The 22,949-nt window shown below is 35.3% G+C and overlaps 1 protein-coding gene across 4 annotated transcripts in view; it reads left to right on the top strand.

Annotated features, from left to right (window-relative positions):
* The window catches only part of mest (mesoderm specific transcript), a 46,236-nt gene that overhangs the window by 6,804 nt on the left and 16,483 nt on the right, over nt 1–22,949 (top strand). For all 4 annotated transcript variants that reach the window (XM_051928246.1, XM_051928236.1, XM_051928238.1 and 1 more), the window contains exons 3-9: nt 2,828–2,982; nt 11,358–11,437; nt 12,303–12,380; nt 14,010–14,146; nt 16,758–16,816; nt 16,905–16,945; nt 17,317–17,387. In XM_051928246.1, coding sequence (XP_051784206.1) covers nt 2,829–2,982; nt 11,358–11,437; nt 12,303–12,380; nt 14,010–14,146; nt 16,758–16,816; nt 16,905–16,945; nt 17,317–17,387 — 620 coding nt within the window. In that variant the 5' untranslated portion in view covers nt 2,828. The remainder of the gene's footprint in view (nt 1–2,827; nt 2,983–11,357; nt 11,438–12,302; nt 12,381–14,009; nt 14,147–16,757; nt 16,817–16,904; nt 16,946–17,316; nt 17,388–22,949) is intronic.

Below are 22,949 nucleotides of genomic sequence, written 5' to 3'. Positions count from 1 at the left end.
GCCCACTAATCACCACCTCACTTCTTAACCTAGCTTCCACTATTCTTTCCCATAACTTCATGCTGTGGCTCATCAATTTTATTCCCCTGTAGTTACTGCAGTCCTGTACATCCCCCTTATTCTTAAATATCGGCACCAGTACACTTCTTCTCCACTCCTCAGGCATCCTCTCACTTTCCAATATTCCATTAAACAATCTGGTTAAAAACTCCACTGCCATCTCTCCTAAACACCTCCATGCTTCCATAGGTATGTCATCTGGACCAGCGGCCTTTCCATTTTTCATCCTCTTTATAGTTGTCCTTACTTCTTCCTTGCTAATCCATTGCACTTCCTGATTCACTATCTCCATATTATCCAACCTGTTCTGTCTCTCGTTCTCTTCATTCATCAGTCTCTCAAAGTTCTCTTTCCATCTGCTCAACACACTCTCCTTGCTTGTGAGTACATTTCCATCTTTATCCTTTATCACCCTAACCTGCTGCACATCTTTCCCAGCTCGGTCCTTCTGTCTAGCCAATCAGTAAAGGTCCTTTTCTCCCTCCTTAGTGTCCAACCTCTCATAAAACTCATCATACGCCTTTTCTTTAGCCTTCGCCACCTCTCTCTTCACCTTGCGCCTTATCTCCTTGTACTCTTGTCTACTTTCTGCATCTCCCTGACTATCCCACTTCTTCTTTGCCATCCTCTTCCTCTGTATACTCTCCTGTATTTCCTCATTCTACCGCCAGGTTTCCTTTTTCAAGATGTCACGCCAAGCACCCTTCTTTCTCTCATCCTTACTACTTCTGCTGTAGTTTCCCAGCTGTCTGGTAACTCTTCACTGCCATCCAGTGCCTGTCTCACCTCCTCCCTAAACTCAACCTTGCAATCTTCCTTTTTCAACTTCCACCATTTGATCCTTGGCTCTGCCCTCACTCTTTTCCTCTTCTTGATGTCCAACTTCATCCTACAGACCACCATCCTATGCTGCTTAACTACACTTTCCCCTGCCACCACTTAGCAGTCTTCAATCTCCTTCAGATCGACTCTTCTGCATAGGATGTGCATAGGATGTAATCTACCTGTGTGCATCTTCCTCCACTCTTGTACGTCACCCTATGTTCCTCCCTCTTCTTAAAATACGTATTCACCACAGCCATGTCCATCCTTTTGGCAAAATCCACTATCCTCTGACCTTCTTTATTCCTCTCCTTGACACCATACCTACCCATCACCTCCTCGTCTCCACTGTTCCCTTCACCAACATGCCCACTGAAATCTGCTCCAATTACCACTTTCTATCCCTTGGGTACACTGTTCATCACTTCATCCAACTCACTCCAAAAATCTTCTTTCTCACCCATTGCACACCCAACTTACAGTGCATATGCACTAACAACTTTCATCATCACACCTCCAATTTCCAGCTTCATAATCATTACTCTGCCTGACACTCTTTTCACCTCCAAAACACTCTTTGACATACTGTTCCTTCAGAATAACTCCTACCCCATTTCTCCTCCCATCCACACCATGATAGAACAATTTGAATCCACCTCCAATCCACCTGGCCTTACTCCATTTAGTGTCTTGCATGCACAATATATCAACCTTCCTTCTCTCCATCGTATCTGCTAACTCTCTGTTCTTACCAGTCATACTGCCAACATTCAAAGTTCCTACCCTCAGTTCCACTCTCTTTACTTTCCTCCTCTCCTCCTGCCCCCGGACACGTCTCTCCCCTCTTCTTCTCCTCCTCCTTCTTCTTCTTTGGCCAACAGTAGCCCAATTTCCGCCAGCACCCTGTTGGCTAACAGTACTGGTGGCGGTCGTTGTTAACCCTGGGCTTGACCAATCCGGTATGGAAATTTGTATTGTTGTCCGCATATTGATTTGGCAAAGTGTTTCACCGGATGCCCTTCCTCATAACCCTCCCCATTTATCCGGGCTTGGGACCGGCACGAAGAGACACACTGGTTTGTGCATCCCCTGTGGTTGGGTTGGTAATTTGGATATAAATACACCTGTAAAATAATTCCTAACATATTTACCTTTTTTTTTTTAGCTGGTTAATTTCTAAATATTACTTAGTAAATTACTTGAAAGTATAGTTTAAAGTTATTTAATTTCCTTTAAAATTGTTTTGTTTTATTGTTGTAAAATATTTATATATTCTATATATTTTAAATTTCCAATGCTTCTCACAAGATTCAACAGATCAAAGTTGGCAAAATTCGTGTATTCCATTTATACTTGCATTTTCTGAACTTCTTATTCCATCTTAGGGTCTAAGGAGCTGCAGTCTGTGCTGGTAGAACTCAGCCCTGAATTGGATAGTCCATCACAGGGCGCACTCCTGCAGACACTCACACTTTCAAATATATGGACATTCTTCTCAAACATTTGTGACATGGGTGGTAAATCAAAGTAACCAGAGAACATGTTGATAACATTCAGATTCCCCATTGTTGATGACCATGACAGGATTTTAATCCAGGGCATTTAAACTATTAAGGCAAAACCTCGGGTCACCCTGCCAGCACTTCCCTTAATACTCGTATCAAATGCTAAAAATAATAAAAATGAAGAAGCTGAAAACCGTAAAAGTAAATATCTTTTGATTTATTTTGCTTTGTTGTTCTACAAATATTACGTTTGAAAGCAGTCAATGAAATGTGTTCTTGCCTTTCAGTTGCTTGACAGAAATAAAACTTCAGAAAGTACCAAATCGTGCTAGATGTTTTGTACATAAAGACCAATTGATGTTTGCACACATCATATTTATATGTTTAATACTTATGTTTAATACTTATTTTTAGATTATGTTACAAATTCCATTTTACAGGATGAGAGAGTGGTGGATCCAGGTTGGACTCCTGACAGTGCCACTTATTGCTGTCTATCTCCACATACCACCACCTTTACTCTCCCCAGCACTTAATTCCTGGAGAAATTCTGGTGCTTTCTTTCGATTCAAAGGAAATAATATTTTTTATAGAGGTAAAATTAATGAAGTTCATGCTTACATATATTTATTACTTTTAAGTATACATTTTCTCATAAACATCTGTGATGTAGTTAATACTCACTTTTTCTGTATTAAAGAATGTGAGGTTCACTTATGAAGATTATGTGGTATACATTTCCCAGTTTTCGATCTATGTATGCATTTTCTTTACTGTTTTGTTGAATTACTTAGTCATTTTTAGTTAAATCTGTAAAGAAGTTAGGAAATTCTTAGAAGATACAGGGAATGTTAATGGAATGGGGTTAGATAACATCAGAGTCTTTAAGGAAGATACTGTTTATATGTATAGAAATTTCAGAAGACTGGAAGCTGTAAACATCTTTGCGGTATATAAAAAAGTTTATTCCGTTCACCCTAGTACAGTGCTATTGGCCTGATAAGTTAAGGTTTATTATGAGTAAACTAATGAACATAATTATTAAAAACAAGATTAAACTACATATCAGCAGTGAGTGTATTAGCAAACAGTCAGTATACTGTTATTTATCATATGTGGCTTGCCAAAAAAAAGCTTTTTATATAGTAAAGGCTTTTCATTTACAGTACTATCTAAAGATGCATGTAAATTTGAGTTAGGCACAAAAAGCAATGGATTATGATTCAAGGGTTTCTTTCAAATTATTTAAAATTTGGGTCACATAAGGATGAGTGTTGGAGCCATTTCTCTTTTTAAATTATACTAACTAAGTTTGGTGATTAATCCAATGCAAATTGCAGGGTTTCAGCAGCAGACAAAAAAGGCACAAACATACATATACATTATAATAATCTTGAGTATGCTAACAAAGTACAAAAAACAAGAAATATCACAAAGAAAATTAACAAAAATGGGAGCAGTCAAACCATAACTGGTAGATGTACAAACTGTTCAGATTTCAGCAGATGATGTTTATTGTAATATGAATTAAAAATATTTGTATAATTACACAGTGGTCTAATGACTGAAGATATCTAAAATTTAAAAGTGTATCCTATGAGGAAGAGTTAATTTCTAGTGAACATACTACTGTCCACTGCAAGACATTTGACAAATGCGATTAAGGAGGTTAATAGGATGTTAGTTTAAGTGGCATGCCTTTCCAGGTACAAGTCAAGGAGATTATGCTTAAGCTGTACAACACACTTGTGAGGCTACCTTTCAAATGCTGATTACTTTTTTCCCTTTATATTGTAAAGTAAACATGAAATTACAGAGAAAGGCAGAAGGAAGATCTGTAAGACTGACTCGTGCTGTTGGGGTATGAATCTTTTTCACTTTAAGCAAGCAATGAGTAAAAATTGAAGCATATACAGTGGTGTGAAAAACTATTTGCCCCCTTCCTGATTTCTTATTCTTTTGCATGTTTGTCACACAAAATGTTTCTGATCATCAAACACATTTAACCATTAGTCAAATATAACACAAGTAAACACAAAATGCAGTTTGTAAATGGTGGTTTTTATTATTTAGGGAGAAAAAAAAATCCAAACCTACATGGCCCTGTGTGAAAAAGTAATTGCCCCCTGAACCTAATAACTGGTTGGGCCACCCTTAGCAGCAATAACTGCAATCAAGCGTTTGCGATAACTTGCAATGAGTCTTTTACAGCGCTCTGGAGGAATTTTGGCCCACTCATCTTTGCAAAATTGTTGTAATTCAGCTTTATTTGAGGGTTTTCTAGCATGAACCGCCTTTTTAAGGTCATGCCATAGCATCTCAATTGGATTCAGGTTAGGACTTTGACTAGGCCACTCCAAAGTCCTCATTTTGTTTTTCTTCAGCCATTCAGAGGTGGATTTGCTGGTGTGTTTTGGGTCATTGTCCTGTTGCAGCACCCAAGATCGCTTCAGCTTGAGTTGACGAACAGATGGCCAGACATTCTCCTTCAGGATTTTTTGGTAGACAGTAGAATTCATGGTTCCATCTATCACAGCAAGTCTTCCAGGTCCTGAAGCAGCAAAACAACCCCAGACCATCATACTACCACCACCATATTTTACTGTTGGTATGATGTTCTTTTTCTGAAATGCTGTGTTCCTTTTACGCCAGATGTAACGGGACATTTGCCTTCCAAAAAGTTCAACTTTTGTCTCATCAGTCCACAAGGTATTTTCCCAAAAGTCTTGGCAATCATTGAGATGTTTCTTAGCAAAATTGAGACGAGCCCTAATGTTCTTTTTGCTTAACAGTGGTTTGCGTCTTGGAAATCTGCCATGCAGGCCGTTTTTGCCCAGTCTCTTTCTTATGGTGGAGTCGTGAACACTGACCTTAATTGAGGCAAGTGAGGCCTGCAGTTCTTTAGACGTTGTCCTGGGGTCTTTTGTGACCTCTCGGATGAGTCGTCTCTGCGCTCTTGGGGTAATTTTGGTCGGCCGGCCACTCCTGGGAAGGTTCACCACTGTTCCATGTTTTTGCCATTTGTGGATAATGGCTCTCACTGTGATTCGCTGGAGTCCCAAAGCTTTAGAAATGGCTTTATAACCTTTACCAGACTGATAGATCTCAATTACTTCTGTTCTCATTTGTTCCTGAATTTCTTTGGATCTTGGCATGATGTCTAGCTTTTGAGGTGCTTTTGGTCTACTTCTCTGTGTCAGGCAGCTCCTATTTAAGTGATTTCTTGATTGAAATAGGTGTGGCAGTAATCAGGCCTGGGGGTGGCTACGGAAATTGAACTCAGGTGTGATACACCACAGTTAGGTTATTTTTTAACAAGGGGGCAATTACTTTTTCACACAGGGCCATGTAGGTTTGGATTTTTTTTCTCCCTAAATAATAAAAACCATCATTTAAAAACTGCATTTTGTGTTTACTTGTGTTATATTTGACTAATGGTTAAATGTGTTTGATGATCAGAAACATTTTGTGTGACAAACATGCAAAAGAATAAGAAATCAGGAAGGGGGCAAATAGTTTTTCACACCACTGTATATATCGCTGATTTGAAAGTTTTAAAACTTTCACTTTTTCCAGTTTTTTTTTATTGAAAATGAAACAATTCAAATAAAGTGAATAACCTGAAATGGTACAAAGTGCAGTGGTAAACTGACAGAGGTTAAAGTTTAGATAATTTTTAGAGTGTTAAAGGTCCTTTTCAGGTAACAAGTATTAGGTTAACAACCTAAAGTGTTTCTACTACAATGGAAGACAATTAAGCCTTAAATGTTGATGCATACAATTCCTGCAGGTGTCCTTACTTTTGTTGATTATTTACAAACCCTCATTCTCTGTAAAAGCAATGTTGGAACAAGCAGTTTTGCTGCATCTTCTGAAGCATTATTTGGATAATATTGTACTGTACTGTAATTAACCAAGAAATGCAGGTAGACCATTATAACCCTTAAAAGTTTAAGTCTTTCCTTTAGAGAAAGTGCAAAGATAGTCAAGGTTTCCATGAGTACAATTTCCTGGACCATTTAAATAAACTACACTTAAACAGTTATGTATTTCCGATATGAGAGTTATAATGTTGGTGGCTGTGCTGTCTCACAAAAAATAAAAATAATAAAGCAATGTTGCCACCAAAGAGGAGTAGATTTGTAACCTCTAGCCCAATAGATTCATCAATCTTCCTTACTCAATTTCTTGAAGATGACATCAAGTAAAATTTTCAAGGTCACCTAAAATACTATCATCTACCACATTACTTGGTAACTTCTTACTAATGTCTATAGTTCTCTGTGACAAAAAAAACCTTAAGTTTCTGCAAAATCTACTTTTATCACATTTTCTGTTTTAAAGTAACAGCTGGAATCCACTATATTCTCTTTATAATTTTATACAAATCAGTCATGTCTCATCTTAATTTTGTTTTGCTTAAACTTAAAGGGTTCATCTTCTTCAATATTTCCTCACAGCACATACTTTGCAGTCCTATTAGCCTTTTAACTCCTTCTGTTCATTGTCTGGATGTAGAAAGATCTACTATGCTTCTTAAGACCATTTCATATGGTATACTTTTTAGTTTTATAATTCTTTGTATGTGTATTCAAATCTAACATTTTTGCTGACTACATCTAATAGGTGACGTTTATTTACATTTATAATAATAACGTTATTTATACTGTACAGTAATCCCTCCTCCATCGCGGGGGTTGCGTTCCAGAGCCACCCGCGAAGTAGGAAAATCCGCGAAGTAGAAACCATATGTTTATATGGTTATTTTTAGAATGTCATGCTTGGGTCACAGATTTGCGCAGAAACACAGGAGGTTGTAGAGAGACAGGAACGTTATTCAAACACTGCAAACAAACATTTGTCTCTTTTTCAAAAGTTTAAACTGTGCTCCATGACAAGACAGAGATGACAGTTCTGTCTCACAATTAAAAGAATGCAAACATATCTTCCTTTTCAAAGGAGTGCAAAGCAAGCAGTCAAAAAAAAAATCAATACGGCTTTTAAGTATGCGAAGCACCGCCGGTACAAAGCTGTTGAAGGCGGCAGCTCACACCCCCTCTGTCAGGAGCAGGAAGAGAGAGAGAGAGATAGCGAGAGACAGATAAAAAAAATCAATACGTGCCCTTTGAGCTTTTAAGTATGCGAAGCTCCGTGCAGCCTGTCCTTCAGGAAGCAGCTGCACACAGCCCCCCTGCTCACACCCCCCTACGTCAGCGCAAGAGAGAGAGAGAGAGAGAGAGAAAGTAAGCTGGATAGCTTTTCAGCCATCTGCCAATAGCGTCCCTTGTATGAAATCAACTGGGCAAACCAACTGAGGAAGCATGTACCAGAAATTAAAAGACCTATTGTCCGCAGAAACCCGCGAAGCAGCGAAAAATCCGCGATATATATTTAAATATGCTTACATATAAAATCCGCGATGGAGTGAAGCCGCGAAAGGCGAAGCGCGATATAGCGAGGGATCACTGTATAGCAATTTATTATACATTTTAATGCAACTCAAGGTGCTTTCTACAGATTAATCAACAAAAATAACAAGGAAATACCATAGTTATTTGGATATTATCATTTAATATTACGATCATTTCTAATATAGAAAATCTAAATAGAAACTAAATAGAAAATCCACCTGGGCATTGTTAATCAAGATTTAAACACTAAAGTGCAAAACAAACCTTTACTCTTAACAGAAACAGGTTCATATTGTTTTCTACATAAAGTGTTATACATAAAGATGGCAAGAGAACAACCAGATCTAATTTGCATATATATAAAAAATAAATAAATATATATATATATATATATATATATATATATATATATATATATACACACACACAGTATATATCTACATTTGACTTAAGCACGTCTACATGGCAGCACATTAAGTAGAAACGGTTTGATGTTATTAGACTCAGTGCAAAAGCAAATAAAACAGTTCATAGCAGTTTCCCTTGATTAAGGTTGTAGTGTGGAGTTCTTGATTCCTGAATGTCATTAGTTGGCCAGCAGACACAGAAGAGAGAAAAACAAAAAACTCCTAAGATTGGGGTAATAGGAGAAAAATAAACCTTATTGAGGGCCACGGTTGGAAGACAAAAGCAAGCAAATGAAATAGTTATGTCTGTTGGAAATCAGTTTCTGCATCATAGAAGTCAAAATGAATTAGGCCAGCTTGTCGCCCACCTTCCACTGGGCACAGTTGATACAGTCATCAATAAAGGTTTCCAAGGCCTCCTCCTTTCTTTCAGTACCCCAGGTGACTGCAGAATAGAGTTCTTTGAGCAGGTGTGGGAGGATGGGAGAGAGAAAGTAGAGAAAGCAATAGATGAATACAGTACTGGATACTTATTTATACATCAAAGAGCTAAACATACCATCCGATCTCTATTTTATGTTTTAATTACTTGAAAGCCGAAATAAAAAAATGGGTTTTTAAAGTTTTTTTTTAATGCTCCAAAGATTTTAGCCTGGCATATTTCTGTTGGTAAATTATTCCAAATTTTAGTTGCGTAAGAACAGAAGGCCGCCTCACAAGTTAATTTATGCATAGATCTTGGAATAATGACCAAACCAGTATTTGCAGATCTAAGACTGCAATTCAGTACATAAGGAAACAAGCATTCTGAAATGTAGGGAGGGGCAAGATTGTTTAGAACCTTAAATACAAGCAGAAGTATTTTAAAATCAATTCTAAAGGACACTAGCAACAAATGTAAATATATTGGAAGAAAGCAGTCTTGGTAGTATTATTAATATGCGATCTGACATTAAGGTTACAATCCGTAACAAGCTCTGGTTTGAGTTGCAGGACCAGACGATTAATTTTGTTTCTAAGAATATCACATTGTTTATTGTTGACAATAACCAACAATTCTGTTTTTTTTTTCTTGTGTAGTTTGAGGAAATGTATACTCATCCATTCTGTTAAACTAGTAAGGCACTGGATCAAGGGGGTTTAGAGCCTCTGGGTCATCAGGCGCAATGGATGAATATGGCTGTGTTTTATCAGCATAGCTTTGGTAATTGACATTGTATTTTGAAATAATCTGGCCTAATGGAAGCATGTAGAGTAAAAATGATAATGGTCCCAAAACTGATCCGTACAGTACACCATATAGAATATCATGTATTTTTGATGCACAATTGCCATAACTAACAAAGAATTTCCTTCGGGTTATTTAAAATTTACCCGGAAACCCAAACCACTGGCTAAGGCGATTTATAAGAATATCATGATCTATAGTATCAAATACTGCTTTCAAGTCTAGCAAAACAATTAAAGATATTTTATTTGCATCTACATTATTTCGCAAATCATTTACTAATTTAGCTAGAATTGTTTCAGTACTATGATTTGATCTAAAACCTGGCTGATAATTATCAGGAATAAAATTTTCATTCAAATAATCACGTAACTGATGAAAAACTGCTTTTTCTAGAATTTTACTGAGAAAAGGCAAATTGGAGATTAGCCTGTAATTGTCTAAGGTAGAACATTCAAGGTTTTTTTTTTTTGGAGCAGAGGCTTAATTACAACCGTTTTGAAAGAATCTGGGAAAATCGCTGAATCTAATGAACAGTTTACTATGCCAAAAACATTGTTAAGCAGTTCAGAAACTTACACAAGTGGACTGTTTTAACTGAGTAATTATTATATGAAGCTCACATAAATTAATTTTAGCGAAGCAGCCAAGTTCACGATGCTTAGCTCATTTAGACTCAAAATTTTCTTTGAAGTTGGATTTATAGAAAGTCTTTTTTTGTAAAATATACTGCAAAATCTTCACTTTTAGCCTTTGATGCTTTCGGTGCTAATGGAGCTGGGTTTAAAAAGCGATCAACAGTTGAAAATTACACTTTTGGATTTACTGCACTGTTATTAATTTTAGAAAAAAAAGTAAGACTTCTCTTTAGACAAACTGCTTAGTTATGTTTAGTTATATGAGCTTTTAGGATTTCATAATGGACCGTTAGTTTAGGCTTTCTCCATTGACGTTCTGCCCTCTGGCACTCCCTTTTAGGTTTATGGACTGTCTGTTTTCCACAGTAAAAGACCGTAAATAACTTCTTAACATGTTTTTTGGGTGCTACAACACAACATTAAATCTCATTTTTCCCCAAATCTGTGAAAGCCAGCATTCTGTCCTCTGTAATGATTCAACTACATTATATCTACTGTACATTATCCACTGTTCTGTCTAATTTAGTACTATCTATAACCAGTTGGTTATTTATTTTCTTACCATGATAATTTATGTATATTGAAACAGCTCTGAACCCTTAAAATCAGCTCTAACATCCCCTAATTCAGAAGGCATTCCTTATTCCATATCCCTTTACTTCTTGTATTTAAGGCAATTTTGTACCAATCTGCACACTTCACCTTAAATTCTTTCAGTTTGAGCCCTAGCATCTCATGTAGGACCATATTGAAAGCCTTTTGAAAATCAACATAAATGACCATATGGTTTGGTTGCTTTTTAGAATTCCAGTGCATAAGTGAAACAATATCTTCCCTGTCTAAGCACCTGCTGACTAATATACCTGTTTTTGTCATGTAATGCTGAGGTTTCCCTTAATGTTTGTTTCCACTGATTTACTCATGATGCATGTTAAGTTAACTGACCTATATTTAATTAGATCAGCCAGGTTACCTTTTTACATAACATTGGGTAGCTTCTGAACTTTTGCAATTTCCATAGTGCATGCTGATTTTTGTAAAATGCATATCAAGGGTTTATATACAGTATGTACTCGCTGACCTCCTTGAGCACTTTAGAGTAAATGGTAGCCTGGTCCTGGAGATTTGCTTCAGTTCAGGATTTTTAATATAAACAGTACTTCTGCCTGCACAATTTCTAAACCACTGAGTACCTTCTTTAGTGTTTTTTTTCACACATTAAAATTTAAGTGTAGATATTATATTGCATAGTTTACAAAAATTAGCAAGAGATTATGTTTATTTAGATTCTTCAGGTGCAGTTGGAAGTTCTGATGCAGTATTACTTTTACATGGTTTTCCAACTTCAAGTTACGACTGGTTCAAGGTAAGCTCTTGACTGACTCTACTTAATATTGCACTATTAGCTGTTTAACATTTACTCGGATATTTGCCATTTTTTGCATCCATCCATTCATTTTTAACCTGCTTAACCATATAAGATTTCTAGAGCATGGATGCGTATTCTTACAGAACAAAGTGCAAGGTAGGAATAAACCCTAGACAGATAGACAGTTCATATCAATTGCAGGGAACATTCACCTGCACATATGGGGCTTATTCAGAGTTTTTAGTTAAACTAATATCTACATCTTAGGGCATGTGGGATGAAAAAAAGTTTATCAGTAGAAATACTTTGTAAGCATGGTTACAGCATGCAAATTTCCAGTATTTAGGATTCAAATATTGAAATCTAGAGGCTAGTCAGCTTCTGTGCCAATGAGCCAGGTACTGTTTTTAAAATATTGTACAGTTAATCTGGTTCTTTTTTTTTTTTTTTAAATACATTGTTTGCACTGTTGGATTTTGTATCTACAGAAGTATGGGAAGACCCAGCCCTGGTCAGGACAACAGGCTGTTGTATAACATACACCCATGCTGACTCATATAGGCCAGCATAAAAACATCAGTCAATCTAATCTGAACATTTTTGAGATGTGGGAAGAAGCACAAAATCTGCACACAAACATAGGGAGAATATGTAAGCATATTATAAGCAGTGCCTGGCACAGATATTGAGCCTAGGCCTCTGCGGCTGTGAAAAAGCTCACTAACCAATGTGTCACACTGAAATAAAAGTCATGAATATAAGCCAAAGTTTTGCATTAAGAATTGTATTTTTAAAGCAGGCAACAGAGCAATGCTAGAATAGATCAGGAGTTTTCATTTATGTTTTTTTTTCTTCTTTTTAGGTATGGGATGGGCTGATCCAGAGATTTAACAGAGTCATTGCACTGGATTTCCTTGGCTTTGGTTTTAGTGATAAGCCTGTATGTTTTAATTTCAGAAAGTTTTTGTTCTTTCAAAGTATTACTTTTATTCTTGATTTTTACTAGTTGGAATTAAACTGAATCACTTTAATATTTTTCCTTTAATGCTTCTTGCAATCTTTTATTTTGTTTTTTTTTATTTAGACACATATACGTTGAACTAAAATAAATAATATTTTGCACAAAATAATACATATATTGATGCTCCTGGATACAGGAATCAATGGTGATTCTAAATTTTTCACAATATTTCAGGTCATTTGCTATCAGGTCATTTGCTATCCTTTACCCTACCTAGGTTACCTAACTAAGGTTCATCATAATACCTATGCTTTTGTTTACATGAACCTAACTTTCATGGTTCTTTTCCCTTTTCTCTGTTGTGCTTCACCTATTTTGCAAAAAGCTTATCTCTCTCACTCCAGCATAATGCCCAGTATGCTAACAGCTCCATACAGTGAATGAGCTTCAAAACCCTCTTTGTCCAACCCATTGACTTCTGTACCCTACTAAAACTATCCCAGATTAGTCCTTCATACTTCAAAGGCTTCCTCCAAACAGTGTCCCCTGAATAAAGGAAGGTTCAGAAATCTTACCTGTCTGATTGTCTGTGAAACTAATAAAATATCTGGGCCCAAGGGTGGTGCTTAGAATGTGCTGGAGATATCTAAGCAGTCATTTCAGATGCATCAACCATTGCCAGATTCTGTCAAATGCTAATGTATCTAGCGATGGTTTTGCTCAGTGCTAATGCTGTTCAGCTAGGTCTTACAAAAGCAATAGATTGTGTGGAAGATTGCATCTAATTACTTTGCTCTATTCCTGAACTAACATTTTCTTTAGTGGCCTTCAGGATGTGTGGTCTAACACTCAAATACAGCAACATGTGCTCCAAATAATGATATTTACAGTTATATTCTAGGTGGTGTCTATTTCTTGTTAGCAAGTTTATAGCCAGGCCCATTGCCTTCTCACATATTAACAACATGATGGGGGACTTAAACTGAGTTTTGACAAAGATATTATTATCTTTAAATTTAACATAATATGTATTTTAGTTTCAGTTTAATACTTGTGTGTTTCTATACTTGCACAGAAAGTATACTAACAAAGTAAAATATTTTTAAAGATTAATACCTTCTATAGAGCTATTGCAGTACCCAAAAGTACAAAGTTTATGCATTCAATGGAGCAGTATCAAAAGTTGCTTCTAAGTAGACCTCTGTCATAAACAAAAAATGTTATTTTTTTCCTTCTACAGTATTATTGCATATCAGAATGTGTCCAAGATGACTGTGGTTCTTGATCATCTTACCTGCATTTTGAAATAGCATACTATTAAAATATTCTGCAAAGTCTGTTCCAGTAATTGCCAGGGATGGTTTTCACCACCCTCTGTTATAACTTGCTATCAGAATTTATTTGATTACCATATTACTGTGATGGCACAAAGCCCATATGAATCATCTTATCCTATGCAGTTTACATTTTTTTTTAATAATGTTACCTTTTTTAAATTTTATATTTGAAGCTAGAAGGTATTTATGTTGGGTTTCACTTAATTTATGAAGAATGCAATAAATTACTTTGAAGATGATAATGCATATATTTTTTTGTGTTTTGTTATAGAGGCCACATCGTTATTCAATATTTGAGCAAGCAAACATTGTGGAAAGCCTGATTGATCACTTAGGCCTGAGAAACCAAAAAATAAATATTCTTTCTCATGATTATGGAGATACAGTTGCACTGGAATTACTCTTCAGGTACTGTGTCGATTGATTTTGAAGATCTTTTTTTTTTAATCAGTTGATATGAAAACTAATCAGAAATCAGTGTGTTCTTTTGCTTTTCCCTCAGTGAGGTGTTGATCTGATTAAGAAGTTCACTGATAAGAACTTTTATGGCTAATTCAGATCAGTATTATTTTTCTTTATATTTTACCCACAGGGACTATAAATAACATTTTCTTGTGGATAGCTCGAACTAAGCCAATTAGTATTTGAAATAAACAGCAGTTAGGTATAGCTATTGTTGAAAAGAACTTTCCGCATGAATTATCACCTACATACTGTGTGATACAAAGCGATTAAGTTTGGAGATGAATGAAAAAGGAATAGGATGGGGAAGCCATAGTCAGTTAATTAGATGTAACACAGAAGAGAAATGACAATTGCAAAACATAATGGGGAAGACAGACATTTTATTTATTTCAAAGGTGTGCATTGCATTTGTAGACTTTAGGTAACAGGAGTAACAGTTGTTTCCATTACCAACTGTTTAAAATAAATACCAGTTGGTCTCCATATTAAAGTTACAATTATTTCATTGTATGCTGTATTCTTTGCTTACCACAATACTACCAGACAATGGATATTTCATTATCTTGTTGTTGCTTAGTAAGAAGACGATGCTGAGGGACTATAGCGAGAGACAAAGTCCCCTTAGGAAATGTACAGTGAAATTCCATTACACTCTCATAAGACCACAAGGTTTTCTTTTACAGTGTTCTTTACATGTAATATTTTTGTAAAGGTGAAGATTGTTTCCCCTATAACATTTTTGGACCTTTCTTTTAGAATGCCTTAAATGTTGTTGATTTAAAAATGTTTCCTGAATGTAAGACATTCAGAGTCACATATAGTCTTGCAGCAGCTTACCCCAAAAGTGTCATTGTTACCAGGCAGTGTTGTATGGAGGTGATTTTTTGTTTTGTTTTTGGAAACAATGGAGAAATATTTCTTGAGTAATATTCATTATCTTTGTTTACATCATTACATTTTGTTGAAGGAAACACGTTAACTAAAGAAGTTGTTTTTCAAAAACACAAATTTTGATGAATGGTAGGGGAGGGCAACAGAAGTCCTTACTTTAATGAAATTGTTGAGGACAACTGAAGTGCGCAACTTTTACTAAAAATGTATAAAGCCTTTGACTAAAATGAACAGGTTATGAAACTACCACTCTTCAATGTTGTTGCTGGGCTGATTCTGTTAATGAACATTTTTGCAAATAGCACTTGATTAACAGTATTTAGTTTCTTCTTTAATGAGAACAACTATTTTTTGTACAGAACCAAAAGAATGCTTTTTAACTTTGAAACCTGGATTTTATGATTAGGGGTTCTTTGTGATTTAAATAATAAGTAAATATTGCCAAAATGAGGGTGCTGCTTAAGGTTGCTGAGCTTAATCACAGTCACAGATTAATGTAATCATTGAGCAACTTCCATACATGGAATATTTGTTATCTATTGTCAATATCATGCATACAGTATTGAGCAAAATTTAGTGTTTGCTTAAGTATTTCAGAATACTGCAGTATTTTATTACTTTACAAAAATATTAAAATATAATTTGCCTAGAATGCTATGAGAAGGTAAGCCAATACGTTTAGAAAGTAAAATGCAGGTTATAAAGAGAGAAGCTGGAGAAAGCAAATGCCATGTAGCAGAATCATTGGGATTTGCATCCGGCCATGACAAGAGATATCAACTTTATTAACTGAGGTGTAAACTGTATACTTAACAGAACTCTACATACTTTATTTGCACAAGCAATAAAAACAGATACTTCCCTTTAAAATATATATAAAAATGTAGTATTAAAAAGACAATGAAGGATATACTTGAAACAAATGGGGTAACAAGAAAGCAAAATACAAGGTGGAAGCCCAAGCAAAAACAAAAATGTCTTTCAAAACACACACCAAAGCATGTCACAAGGACCGCATCAGTCAGTTCTACAAAATGAGGAGAAAAGCTTTTAAGGCACCATTTTGGAAATAAATTATTCTTTACAGTATAAACACTCTGATGAAATGCAGCTCTGACAAAACTTTTTTTTATTAGAAAACAGATATAGTGTATGAGAAAAATTTTCAAAATGATGAGTGACTAATGAAAAAGTGACAAAGTATATTTGACATGAAATAATTATGATGGCGATGAAGGAAGAAGTAAAAAATGTGCACTGTAACAGGTATTGAAACAAAATTTTGCTATGTAGTGTATGCACTTTAACATAGTGTATGCTTTTCACGGCATCATGTATGCATTTCAGTGTAATTGTGTTTGCATTTTGTATAAAGTGTATACAGTTAAGAATTTACTTCTTCATGGCATCTCACACACAGATGAACCATAAATAGATAAATGACTTTTCCTTTAAGAGAAATAGTGTTTGTGTTATTCTGAAACATTATTGTATATTTTAACATACTGGACAGTAAAATATTTAAATTTTCTGGATCTGCAGCTTGAGACTTTTGATCACACCAGTGGTTCAGAAAATTCCAAATTAAGCTTTTTCATATTTTGCAATGAAACTCTTCAGCTGTTTAAACATTTGTTCTAGTTTGAGAATTTTTGTTTTCCAGGGTTAACCACAATTCATCAAGCCACTTAATGATTAAAAGCCTGTGCTTGTCAAACGGAGGTAAAATGTTTTCTGCATTAATATATATGATTGTAAATATGTAGTTAAAATATTGCATGTTGCAATAATTTAAGATATTCTGTTCTAGGTATTTTTCCTGAAACTCATTATCCCAGATTCTTACAAAAGGTTTGTTTTTTTGTATTTTTTCCTTTTAAAGCACTGTAGTTAGGGTTTAGAGCTCAGTGGTAATAAAATCAAATCCTACAGTAGGTTGTCAGGAATTCTAGTTTAGTCAACAGTGATGAAGTGTACTTTAATTGAGTTGGTTAAAACCTTATCCAACGCCTAAAGCCATATTTCTGGTCATTGTTTTATAATATTTGTACTGTCTTATGAGTCATCTCTACCAGTACCTAGTCAAGTCACATTTTTGTATGAAAATGATTCTAATTTAGTATATACATTATAGCTAATATTATTTACTTTGTAAAATAATAAAATCAAGAACTATATCAATATGTGATCATATAATTTCTTTCTTTTTATCTTTTTAACAGCTTCTCAAAGATAGTGGTTTTCTCTCTCCTTTATTAACTAGGCTTATGAATTTTGTCTTTTTCAAAAAAGGGTGAGTGTTTGTAAAGTTTTAAGAGGTAATGTTTATTAGAAACTAACAGATGATAAGCAATAAGAAATGTTCTTGATCTATCTCATTTTTGTGCAGAAGGGAAATGAAAAGTAAACACATTGGATAAATACAGTGTAATAGGATAAGCTCTTCTATGTTTAACTTATTAAAAGTTAATGAGCAATCAGTTGCAAAAACTAAAGTCTTTTAAAAAGTGCAATCCATTTATTGGTTCATTGTAATGTGAATAAAAATTCTGTTTCTGCTGACTAAAATTATAAACATCCTTTTCCCTTAGTTTTAGATCCAATGCCTTCAATTAATAATGGCTTATTTTCTTTTCCCTTGATCCCATTGTATTTTGCAAATAATTGCTAAACAAACAGGTTAAACTAAGGCTACATCCACACTATCACATTTTCATTTAAAAACAGAGTTCTTAAAAATGTTAAGCAACACTTTAAAAAAAAAAAAAAAAAAAAAAAAAAAAAAAAAGTGTTATAACTCTCTGTTCATTGACAAGATTATTGATTATAAGCTTTCCACAGAAATTGGAACCACATCTTATTCCAAACACCATTTGTAAAATTAACTGAATAGAGGGAATAAATAAAGTGCGTACATCTGTATCTTTACTTTTATACATTGTGCTTCCATGTTTTTCTCTGTCTTGTAATATTGTGTTTTCATCTGCATTCTACACACTTCTACTTCGTTAAGCACCTTCTTATTAATTTTGCTGCGGAATGCGTGCCTTACTGAGCGATTTAAGTAATAAACATTGATCAGAGGCTGTCAACTGAGCTTTTTTACAATATGATTTTCATGTGGCTCCGAAATCTCTAGTACAATGTCATTGCCACCAGCCTATGGGATTTATCATAAAACTATAGCGATTAGTAAGTAAAATGGGGTAGTGATGGCAGAAGGTGAAAATGTAGACTAATATATTCCTTTTTAAATCAAAATGCATTAGTATGAATGGGGCCTAAGTGGAGATTTCAAATTTAAAGAGTGCCTACTTTTTCTTGCTTTGAATAGAGCTATAAAAAATTAAAATGTGATTGGTTTGGTGTTGTCGAGTTGTGAAGTGATTGCTGAGTTTCTAGAATGTCTTCTATGATTTTAGTTCTTTTAATCATGCAGTTTACAGTCCTCAAGTTCAGGTTTTGTCCGAATGATGAGCACACACATGGGGTTTAATCTGTTCTGCAGCAATAGGAGTCGAGAGGACAATTCTGGAGTCCCTATGGAAGCAGGCAGCATCCTGAAAAATCCCAAGATTATGCACATGTGGCGATAAGCATATAAGCACATAAATAGTGGTTAAAAAAAAAAAGTCAGTTATTTTGCAGAAAAACTTTCTGCTGCTCTCGGTGTAATATCATGCAAGAGCATGAAACGGTCATCTAGTGACAACTGGTGAGGAAGGGGTTATCATGCACAGCGATATTCAGCTTCAAAGAATATAACATATGTTGTATTCACTTAACTTTAATACTGAATGTGATGAGGGGAAATTTAATCTAATCAGTTTAGGTTCACTAGAAGCCAGTCATTATTGCAGCAGCACTGGGTGTAAGGGGGGATGCAAGTGTGAGCATGGTGCAGCAATCATTTTCAGAGCTCAGTCACACAGACAAGCAGAAGAGACTGTGCCATATGCAATCTAGTAGCAAAAATATATTAATAAAGTATCTGTTTAGTTTTTATCTAGTTATTTGCTGAAGATATTTTGAAACGGTGCTACCTGGTGGTGCAGTAGCCAGTGTTCACCCAGGGGTTCAGATGGATATAAAGGGGATGGATGTAATTTACTCCATGAAGGACTAAATGCATTTTCTTAATTGAGAAGTATCAATAGCACATTTTAAGTATTAAGTATTATTAACTGCTTTAACACTAAATAATACTAATCAATCCAGAAATGCAGGAGCATATGCAAATTCAATATGGTGCTGTGAGGAAGATGTCTGCACTTTACGCTGCCAATTTAACCTCATTAAAACTAAATGTATACGTATACCTTTTGCTTCAATTCAAGCCACTTGATTGCAAGCTACCTACTTTAATCTGTCCCTCAATAGCTGTCGCCAGAAGACTGATGCATACATCTAGATTAAGTGAGCTGCTTCCCTCCTGGCTCATCCAGTTAGAAGACAATAAGTTCTTGTAAAAATGTTTCAAAAACACTCTTTTGTTTTCTTTTATCATCATTTTGTTGCCATTGATTTCAGTGGAACATCTGTTTGACTGAAAATGCTCAGAACTTTTGCATGCATGGATTCTGCTAAAATTGGAATAGTATTATGGAAAACAGTGGCAAATAACTTTACAAGCCGATTAGGAGTGTTTTGGTCTAGCGCTAAAATGCTAGAAAAACGCCTAGGTGTGTGGCCCTAACTGTTTAAGTAGCTTTAACTGAATGACTTTGTAAAATTTAAAGCCATAAACTAGGATGGCCACTAAAGTACCAAATGACTTTCGCTAGTTTATTCGATATAGTCCTTGAGTTTATGCTGACATGGTCCATGTGTAATAAATATTTTGTGTTATGTGTTTTTGTTTTAATATTACAAGAAGTACTGGAACTAAAAATGTATACTAAGAATTAGCTGCATGAAAGAACAATAAGATGATGGTCATCTCGGCATCGTATACCTTCCTTTATTACAGCTGACTGTACCACTTAATAGAAAATGCCACCTTGGTTGTTGTAACTGCAAAGAAGGTGCCAAATAATGTGGAATGGGGTATTAACTTACATACCCAATAATAAACCGCTTTTATTCTGCTTGTTGCTTTGCACTCTCCTCTACCATAGCCTGTCATCTGTGGGGGAGGAGCGAAAGCTTTAGATTTGTCAAAAATTTCGATCATCCAGTTTTCGACAGATGTTGACATTTTAGGGTCCGTTGATACCGAAAACATCGATATTTCAATGATGGGTTTGTGTACATCTCTGTGTGTGTCTGTGCCTGTGCGTCACAGTTTCTTGAAGATGGTCTAGAGCTAAAACAGCTACATGGAAAAATACCAGACTTGAAACTTAAGTATGTTATGAGATGTCGATGTGCTGATTTGTTTTTGAGCCAAATCATGCAAGAGAAAGAGGCACTCTAGAGGAACCCTCAAATACCGTAATTCTGCAATTAATTATGAATTATTCTCATCAATTGCTATCCTATTTTATGATCAGAAAGATCAGCATCAGGGTGGTAAATAATTACTGAAATGTTACAGAATAGTTTGGGTAACTAAAAATCTCTCAAAAGAAGTATTGCAGCTAAATTTTTAATTTTTTAGAACAAAATATATCTTTATATCCAAGTATTTATATTCATACACTATATATTACTGTGAAGCAACAACTAAACATATTGTAACTATGTATAATTATGTACTCATCCAAACCTTTACTTTCAAAATTATATTTCATGCCAGTCCTTGAAACAATTTGTTTACCACTAGACACAGAGAAACCTGTTTTGTACAATAGATGGTGCTGCAATTCATACATCTTACTCTGCCTTCTATTGCAGTTGCCCCATAAAGGTTTAGTGTGTTTTTATTTATTAATTGTTTTGTTGTTGTTGCTGCTTTTTTTTGCATTTCACATCTGAAATAAACTAAGCACTATACATACATGCATTTTCAGGTTCTTCCAGTTCTGGGTCATGGGATGGAGGCAATGCCTTTTCTGGCAACCCTGGACATAAGACCACAGAGCTAGCCGTATTTGCATACACCATTCACATAGGGGCCGATATTGAATGTCCAATCGACCTAAACTGCACATTTTTGGCATGCCAGTCAAAAATTGGCATGCTTATAACAGCGGAGTGGTACAGTGACTTTCAGTTGATTAGGGAAAGATTGTGGTGGTCACTGCAAGCAACTCTGGCTCTGCATGATACAGGTACATATGAAAGTGAAAGTTGCAGGTTGTATTTCAGCAACATTCAAGTGTGGGGGGAAACTTCAAATGGGTACGTAGCTGTTACTCTTAAATTAAAAATAGAAGAGCACGGCTCAGAAAGCTAACATATGTAAAACGTGCAGCAGACAGGTATGGGAATGATAACTGAACACATGACACTTGAAATGTAATACTGCATGCCGCAAACATTTCAATGTTGTACAGTACTATGAGCAATACTTATAAAACAAACATAGCATTGAGTCCTTGAGCAAATGTCTCATTCTCAATTGAGTCAAAACACCTAAACCATTCACACAATGTCCAATCAACCTAAAGAGAATATTTTTGACATGCTTTTTGACATACTCAGAAACACTGGAATGGAACAGCGACTTTTGATTGAAGGGATGGTGGGTGAGGTTTGAAACTGCGTGTAGCAGTGTGGCTTGAGACAAATACATTTGATTAAACAGTGTTCATCTTTGAAAGTTCACACAACTAGTGACATTCGATCAAGACGGTAGGGTTAGAGACATCATGTGAAACTTTGAGCAGTTATATCGTAACTGAGCAGTTATATCGTAACGGTACTTCACTGATGTGCTAAGAAGTTGAAACTGGAAGAGCACTGCTCAGAAAATTAACATTGGGGGCAAATGCAGGAGACAGATTCCAGATATGGTAATTGTACCAATGTCGCTTGAACTGTAAAACTGCACACCGTGATGCTTTAAAGTTATACTAAGCAGTACTTACAAGTCAAGTATGGCATTGAACCTTTCAAGAAATGTGTCATTCTCAATAGAGTCAAAACTGTAACTCAGTGTCATCATATTCCATATCGCTAGCATTCTGTAAATTTTCTAGGACTTCCTCAACCATATACTTTTTATTTTTGAAGATGATGACATTTCCCTAGTACAAACTTCAAGTATTACTGCAGGTCAACCAAACAATGCTAAAGTACTATGACAGAAGCTTTTGCGTAAAGTTGAGTGGTTGCACAACCAATATATTTCCTGACATGTAGTATGCATGACCAATCATAGACAACCATACATAATTGGAATGCTCTGAACCTCGGCTATCCAATGATAATGAGCCTTTAACTGTATGTGGTTCGGCGTTGGTGGGGTCTGTGATAAAAGCAGATTTACTCAGCTGCAATGCACTGTTTCCTTGGTATATACAGTACATGAGCAAATTATATATTTTAGTAGTGAAAGAGAGTAGACAACATCAACACTTATGATTTATTTGAATGAAAACACCAGTTTTAAAGTACCAGTTATTGCTTTTGATTGAACTGTGAGTTTATTACAACTTGCACAAACAACTGGGGAACATGCTGTATCCCTAAGTGGTTAAAGTAATTAATAAACCTAAATCTCTTAATGATAGCTTCATTTTTCTCTCTTCCTTTTTCTTCTGTTCCACAGCAGATTATCATATGCTTACCTTCTACACATGCATTGAAATTTTTTCTCAGTATTTTCTCTATCAGTCCTATTCAGATTTGAATAATTCTGGCAGAAGCATTTTTAAATCCTTCTCAGTCTTCTGGTATATTGTATGTGTTCATGGAACCTTAAATTGCTACTATTAAGCTAAATAGATGGACCAGAGTAATATCTGTTTAT

This window comes from Erpetoichthys calabaricus, chromosome 1 (assembly GCF_900747795.2).
Source record: "Erpetoichthys calabaricus chromosome 1, fErpCal1.3, whole genome shotgun sequence".
Lineage (NCBI taxonomy): Eukaryota > Metazoa > Chordata > Cladistia > Polypteriformes > Polypteridae > Erpetoichthys > Erpetoichthys calabaricus.
Note: the sequence above shows the minus strand (reverse complement) of the source record. Positions and strands in the feature narration are given on the sequence as shown.